The sequence below is a fragment of the Gorilla gorilla genome, chromosome 12 (genome assembly GCF_029281585.2).
Source record: "Gorilla gorilla gorilla isolate KB3781 chromosome 12, NHGRI_mGorGor1-v2.1_pri, whole genome shotgun sequence".
Classification (NCBI taxonomy): Eukaryota; Metazoa; Chordata; class Mammalia; order Primates; family Hominidae; genus Gorilla; species Gorilla gorilla.
This window is the reverse complement of record NC_073236.2, coordinates 69,782,203-69,789,822: the sequence shown is the minus strand read 5'-3', so window position 1 is coordinate 69,789,822 and position 7,620 is coordinate 69,782,203. Positions and strand designations below refer to the sequence as shown.

The 7,620-nt window shown below is 51.1% G+C and overlaps 1 protein-coding gene and 1 non-coding gene across 2 annotated transcripts; one reads left to right on the top strand and one right to left on the bottom strand.

The window, feature by feature from the left end:
• The first annotated feature begins 841 nt into the window (after nt 1–841).
• Nucleotides 842–944, top strand: LOC115933661 (small nucleolar RNA U13). Its single transcript, XR_004069524.3, has one exon. It is a non-coding gene; the product is annotated as a small nucleolar RNA U13 (small nucleolar RNA).
• Nucleotides 945–5,306: 4,362 nt separating this feature from the next.
• On the bottom strand, nt 5,307–7,050 carry ASPRV1 (aspartic peptidase retroviral like 1). Its single transcript, XM_063695823.1, has one exon. The coding sequence runs from the start codon at nt 6,908–6,910 to the stop codon at nt 5,879–5,881; it is 1,032 nt and encodes a 343-aa protein (XP_063551893.1). The 5' UTR covers nt 6,911–7,050; the 3' UTR covers nt 5,307–5,878.
• Nucleotides 7,051–7,620: the final 570 nt, after the last annotated feature.

The window sequence follows — 7,620 nt, the reverse complement described above, 5'->3', positions numbered from 1 at the left end:
CTCTAAGCCCTGCCTGCCTCCCTCTCCCAGACTGTCCTAGAGGACAGGGCTCCCTTCACGTCCTTCCTAGTGCAGGGAGAGGCTCTGCTAGGAACTCCTAGAGACAGGAAGACCACCACATGTGCCTTGGAGAAGTCACCACAGTCCAGCTCAGAGTTACACAGTTCTCCAGGCTTAGGGGTTACTGACCCACAATATCAGGCAGTCAAAACTTGAGAGCCAATTGATTAGCCCACAGTGAAAAGCATAACAGCTTTTCTTGCTACCCAGCCAAGAGGCTTCCTTACCCGAGGTTACTTGGCAATGGTGGACTCAATACAGGAGCAGTGACTGATGGGCCTGGAACGTGAGGTGGCGTCATGTCTGACAGCTGCCCCAGTATCTCCTCAGTGTAGAAGACCAGGAGGGCAGACCAGGTCACCTCCCTGGAGCGTGGAGGCTGGCCCTTCCCTCGCATGGCCACAAGTGCAGGACTCATGGCCTTCAGTCTATGACTCCAGCTGCCCTCTTGATGGGCACATCGTGTCCTCAGATAAGGACACACCTTGACACTGGTCCTCGAGGCACTCCCTGCACACCTGGGAGACCTCCACTCTCCCGCCAGCGGCTGCGCTCGGCTTCCTCATTTGTCTTTCTCATTTGCTGCCAAGGGCCACCCACGCCTGGCACTGGGTGGGAGATCTGAATGAGTGGGTGCTCCTAAGCTTCTCTTCCATAGGTGCATGGGTTAGCAATTCGGAAACAACTTTCTGGGTATTTTAGAACTGGGCAAATAAGTAACCTGGAGCCAGGTTTCTCATCATTAGAGAAAGAAGTCACAAATCTCAAGGGGAAGGTTACAATCCTTTTGTAGCTTGTAAGCGTGATGATTGGATGTTTGCGAGAGCGTGTGTGATGTGCCACCTCGCACCTTGTTACAACATCGGCACAGTAGCTGTGTGACATGAGAAATAATAAATAAAGGGGAAGGTTAGACTAAGTCCTAGAGTGTGGGGTTGGAATTGGAAGTATCAGCAGGAACTCATATTTTAATATATAGAGAGAGGGAGAGAGAGAAATATAGAGAAGTGTACTCTATGGTTTTCTTCTTAGCTCTGACCACTGAGAGGTCCTAGGAGTGATGGCATTCCAGTAGCAAGAAGCACACACACCTGACACCCAGATCCTTGTTTCTGAATATCAGACCCCACTCAAAGGAACCAGAGCTCCTGGAGAAATGGCTGATCCCAGGGCTGGTACAGGGAAGGGACAAGATGAGCCTGGAACATCTTGTGCCAGAAAATAAGGAAGGGCTCTTATGATGATGGGGACACGTCCCAAGGAGACAGGAGACAGTTTGAAGCTGCTCCCATGGCCAAATCTAAAACAATTTGAGCATCAAAATAAATAATGATTGTAAATGAGTATAACTCATAGAAAAATAAGAATCTCTAAGTCCACATGGTATAAATCAACCAATAAATGAGTAGGGAAAGCTCTTCTGTAGAGTTGAGGGCCAGCTAATAGGTATAGAAGGATAGAATTAGTCCTGTAAGCCCAGCTACTTTGGAGGCTGAGTCAGGAGGATCACTTGAGCCCAGGAGTTTGAGACCAGCTAGGGAAAAAATCAAGACCCTGTGAAGAAGAAAGAAGAAAGAAGGAAGAAGGAGAAGGAGAAGAGGAAGAAGAAGAAGAAAAAAAGAGGAAGAAGAAGAAAAAAAGGGGAAGAAGAAGAAAGCAGAGGAGGAGGAGAGGAGAAGGAGGAGGAGGAGGAGCAGAAGGAGGAGGAGAAGGAGGAGGAGGAGAAGAAGAAGAAGGAGATTAGAAAATCACCATCATTTGGTAATTTGGTAATATCACAGTGACAATTCAGGCAAAGATCACCAATGGGTGCTGAGGCTAGTGGTGACAGTCTTATGAGAAACAAGATATTTATATGGCTTCAGAGTGTCTCCCCACAAGACACTTACTCATGACGGGGGTAAAATAGTTATTTATGGAGTAAAAACCTGGCAAACAGCATTTTGACCAAGTGATGAAACAAGTTGGCAACCTATGCCTCCTGATACGATGTACTGAGGATGCACCATCACTTCTGGGTATTCCTGCCCGAAACACACAGCCCGAATCTCACCACAACTGAACACCAGATTCAACCAAACTGAGGAACACTCTACAGAATAACTGGCCAGGCATCCTCAAAACTATCAGGGTCATGAAAACAGAGACAGAGGAATTACTCAGATTAAAGGAGATGAAAGAGACATGGCAACTAAATGCAATATGTAGCTGAATTCAGTCCTGGACTAGAAAATAATTTGGGGGGCCAACAATGTTCTTGTTGGGATAATTGGAAACATTGGAGTAAGGTCTGAAGATCAGATGATAGTGGTATTACATCAGTGAACTTCCTGATTTTGATAACTGCATCATGGTTATATAAGAGAATGCCCTTGTTGTTGTTGTTGTTTTCCCCTAGGAAATATACACTGAAGTATTTAGAGATAAAAGTGCATCATATTTGCAATTTTCAAAGGTTCCTATATATATAGATATGAGAAAAGGAATGAGAATGAGAGAGATGATGAAGTTAATTGGAAAAATGTTAATATTTGGGGAAACTGGGTGAAACGTGGAAATTCTTTGTACTGCTCTTGCAACTTTCCTGTTAGTCTCAAATTAAGACTTAAAGGTTTTCTGGATAAAAGCATAAAGAATTATCTAGTATGGTCTGGGGAACTGGCATGCATTCAGTTTGTGGTGGTCATTATTAGAGAAGAAGGCAGCTTGTAGGGGCCCCTTAACTAGAGGTATTAGAATGTTCTAGGCCAGGGCTTTTCAAACTCTTATGTCCCCTAGAATCACTTGGGGATCTTGCTCACTACAGATTCTGGCGCTGGTCTGGGTGGGGATGGAGAGTCTGTATTCCCAACAGGCTCGCAGGTGATGCTGATGCTGCCTTCCTGCTGGTTCATGGATCACCGTTTGGGCAGTACAGGGGTAGATGCCACTGGAATTTAGACCTTGGGTTCCCAGGCCTGCTGCACTTTGGGGCCACTGGAGGAACTGATGTTCATGGGTCTTCTCTGGTGATTATCATGTGCTCCAAAGGCTAAACCTTCACACTGATCCTGCATCCTCCTTTCCATCATCGCAAAAGCAGACCTTAGGTATAAGGACTGCCATGGTGTCCAAGCAGAGCCTTTGCTGCTGCTTTACTCCATCCTATACCCAGAAGCCAGATGAATCTTCCTGCTCTCCCATGGTTCAAACACCCACTGTGGGAGGCAGGTGTGAACTCCTCACCCAGACAGCAAGCCCTCTATGCTGTGGCCACAACCCACTTTTTCTGGCTTCTCTCCCGGGCTTCTCTGTTGTTTGATACCTGACTTCCCAGAGAGCAGCTGCTCACAGTCCTGCAGCTGGGTTCCACGTTGACGCATCTGCAGCTGTGATCACTCTCACCCGCATGCAGCAGCCGTCTCAGCCTCACTCGGGTCTCCCAGTAAGAAGCACCACATGGTCCCTTCCTCCATGGGGGCCGTGCTTTTGATGTCACAGACCCCACCCCTCACTGTGCCCTCTCGGGGGGCCCACATTTCTCTAGGAGAGAAAACTGGCTGAGAGCTGGAGACCTGGGGGCTCAGACAGGCTCTCCTCACTCAGAGCAGGGGAAGAAGGTGTCTGCTGCTGGGACAGAGCATCCCATTTGCGATCACCCAGGACAGGGCTCCGCTCCGTGTGGTGTGTGGGAAAGGGCAGGGAGGCTGGGGCATTGCTCTGGAATTCTGGCCTGGCCACCAATTCCTTAGTCCCCTCCCCAGCTCCCCACCCACCCACTTACAGACTCTTTACCCTCCCTCCTTCTACCCAGCACGTGGCTGGGATCCAAAGGACCTGGAGGAAAATAGGTCACAGGGAGGTGCCACCTGGATTGTTCCCTCGGGAGAGGGCTCGGCCCATGAGAGAGCAGCATGCGTTAGGCCACAGAGAGTGGGGCTGAAAATCAGATTTGAGAAGGGGGATGCAGGACCTGGGAGTCATCCGGAGACCACCCTTTCTCCAGTTCCCCCATCGCCTTCTCCAGTTCTCCCACCCACTTCTCTAGGCATCACTTTTCTGGAAATAGATTTCCTCCTGATCCCACACCTGTCCTTCCTCCACGTGCCCTGGGGCTGATGGAGCTAATTTCAGTTAAGATGCTTGGCTGCCCAGGGAAGGGGCCTCGGTAAACCCCGAGGATTAGGGGCTGAGCCATGCCTCAGTTCCTAGGAGAATCACAGCTGGAATCGGAGGGAAGAAGGGGCCAGAGAGGGGCAGCTGATCCTGGCTCAGATCAGCTTCAAAAAGTCCAGGGGCTTCACTCCTGCCTTCTGTGTCTCCCTCAGGAGCTGTCCAGGTGGGAACTTCAAGAGGCTCATTCCACCCTGGAGGATGGAAAATGGTCCTTCATGCCTCCATCAAGAGGTCTGGGATCCCCGCATGTTCGAGTCTCTGACCTTGCGCCAATCTTCCTGGGCCCAAAGTTTGGAGGGTGCAGGCCACCCTCCCCTGAGAACAGGCTCGCCCGATGTGCTTGGTGGGGAGGCCTGAGATTTGGAACAAACTGGCTCCTCTGTGGAGACTTTTGTCCACTCAGCTTCTCCCTTTGAGTTTCAGATTCCCAGCCCTGCTGCATTCCAGAAAAAGAAACAGAAATTTGGAAGCAAATACGAGATGGGCCCCTAAAAGAGATGCACACACCATTCCCAGATCTGGGAATGTCCTCCCCTCCATCAGGTCATCTAGTTTCAGGCTCTGTTCCAAGTCCCTCCAGGAAGAAGCTGACCTCCCACCGCCGGGACCCTGCCTTGCCACAGCCTCCCCCGTCCTCCAGCATGCCCTTGGGCTGCCCCACACAGGTCAACACTTGTCTCCTGGCCCTGCTTTCTGCCTCCGAGTTCTCGCTCCTGGACAGCTGTAAGAACCTATTTGCCCAGCAGACACTTTCCTGTTTGTTTATCATAACCATAATTTCCCAATCCCCAATCAAGACATCTCACATAAAACTTTAGGGTCACTTTTGGGTATAGAGGCAATTTGTATGCTAAAATACTGCAGACTGAAATAAGTAGAGGAATTATGAGGATTCAAAATAATGAGAGCAATTCTGGAGGGAATAAGTCAAAATATTTTATGCTGAGACTGTCTTAGAAAATCCAAGACCTGTCATCCCTGTGTATATGTTCTTATACCTCCAGCTAGGCACTCAGTAGACACGTGAATCTCCCTTGTCTTTGATGTTGACTCCCTCTCACATTCCTCTCATCCTCAATCAACACATTACATGGTTTTTCCATGAATCAATCTTTATTGGTGTTTGCAGCAATTGAATTATTGGCACAAGGCACAATGGGCTTCAAAGCAAATGACAGAAAGAAAATACAATTGTACAGGTGGAAAGGCTCTTCAGGGAGGTGTCCCAGAGCAACTGTGACCCTCACAAAGACCCTGCAGCTAGGACCCAGCCCAACTGAGACAGGCTTTGAGGACCTGAGAGTGACCAAGCCATACCTCAGGGAATCTGAAGGGGTCCCACAGTTCTTTCAAAGACAAGCATTTCTAGCTTCCTTGGGAGCTCTTCCAGCCTTTGAGTCTTTGTCATCAATAGCAGCTTGATGACCATGGGGACCCTGTCCCTCTAAGCCAGCCTGCTCTCCCTCACCTGTGCCTGTTCAATGGAAGCCTCCCTACCAGGGGCAGATTAAGGCCCCTGCAGAGGGAGGCAAAGGGGAGAGAAGAGCAAGAGTTGATAAGCAGACTGGCCAAGCCCAGTGACCCCCATGAGGATATGCACCCCCCACCCCACAGCGGTGGGTCTTCCCACCAATATTTAGGAGGTTAAAGAAAAGGTGGCTTCTCAGTGGGATAGCTCCTGCTGCCCTTCTTCTGAGGAGGGGTCCTCCTCTATGAGCTCCAGGTCAAACTCATCTTCCAGGGACCCTCCCACAGGCAGAAGGCGGAACTTCTTCCCTTTCAGGGTGCATGTGCGGTGCTCAAAGTCCAGGATAGCATTGTGGTCCTGGAGCACATCAGTGCCAATGATGGCCTCCTCGGCACTTGCGTTGGCCACTAGGAACTGTGCCTTCAGCTTCAGCTTGCCTAGGGATACCGCTGTATCCCAGACACCCAGGATCTTCATTTCAGCACCATTGGCCACCTTTACCACATTCTCAAAGGGCCGCAGGGTGTCCAGATCACCATCAGTGACCTCCTCCCACAAGTTTGGGTGGACCACAGAGACCTGGGCCCCAGAGTCCACCAGGAACCTCACGGGCACTTTGCCAATCTTCCCCTTGAGATAGTAGCCCTTACCCATGCTGTTGGCAAAGACGATCTCTTTGGGCAGGTGGCTGGGGGCAGCCCCAGGGACCCCAAAGGCCTTCAGGAGGGCCTCTTTCACAGTCCCATAGTCTCCCTGGTCCTGGGGACTGAGCCTATTGTAGACATCCAGGGCCTCTCCTCTGAGGGACTCTTTCAGGAACCTTAGCTTGGTGATATGGTCCCAATGGTTGAGGTCATTGATGACTTCAAAGCGGTGCAGCCAGAGGTTTGGGACGACATTGGCCCCATCAAAAGGTTCCGGGACGAAGGCATGCTGCCGGCGGCCTTCCTCACTCCTGGCTCCGCTCCCGGCCATCCTGCTGCTCTCCTCTGGAACCTCAGCAGCAACCCACGCCAAGAAGAGAAACCCACAGAGCAGTGTCGGCGCAATCACGCTGGAAAACGGGGCCTCTCGAAGCAGAGCGGGGATGACTTGCCCGGCCTTGGGCAAGCAGGAGGGAGCAGGCGCGGTCGGCTGGCTGACTGCTGGGGCAGAGGCAGGCAGTGCTGTGGCCTGTTCGCTCTGCAGAGCGTTTTTGATGCCTAGGCTGGCCCTTGGGCTCCCCATTCTCCTTTGTTCTGGAAGCTCCGCCCCTCCTCACCCCGCCCTCCTGCCAGCATCCGGCCGGACTAGCAGGATGGGTGCCTCACCCTCTGCATCCATCCTTGGACCAACACCAGCCAGCCCACATCCCAAGAAAGGCCAGCCTCTGTTGAAGGGGGACTACCCTGTACCCTCCCTGGCCTGTGTTCCAGAATAACAGATGAGGACACGGAGGATGTGATGACATTCAGGTATTTGTCATCAGCCAGAGAAGGAAGGGGAGGCAGGGACCAGACGCCCATCAGCTCTGAGACCGGGGAAGCCGCCGTTGGCCTCCCCAACAAGTGACTACTTTGAGCGGTCAAAGGAAAAGAGTTTACATGTACTGAGCTCCTACCACGTGCCAGGCACTGGGAAGTGTCTCACACACATTCTAAAGCAGGTATGGGATCCTATGGGATTTCCTGGAGAGGGAGGCAGAGGAGGGCTCCAGAATAAAGAATGCACAGAAATGGTCTTTTTTAAGTGAGTGAGGACACACACACACACACACACACACACGTGCACAATCATCTTACATGGACTCAATTGCTGCAGTAATTTTCCTTCATTGATCACCCCTGATTCAGAGGCAGAGGGGTGGCCAAGCAACTCTGGGTAGGCCCCATACTGGACTCCATGAGCATTGTCTCCACCCTATCCACCCCTCTCCATTTCCAGGAACTGTTCCAAGG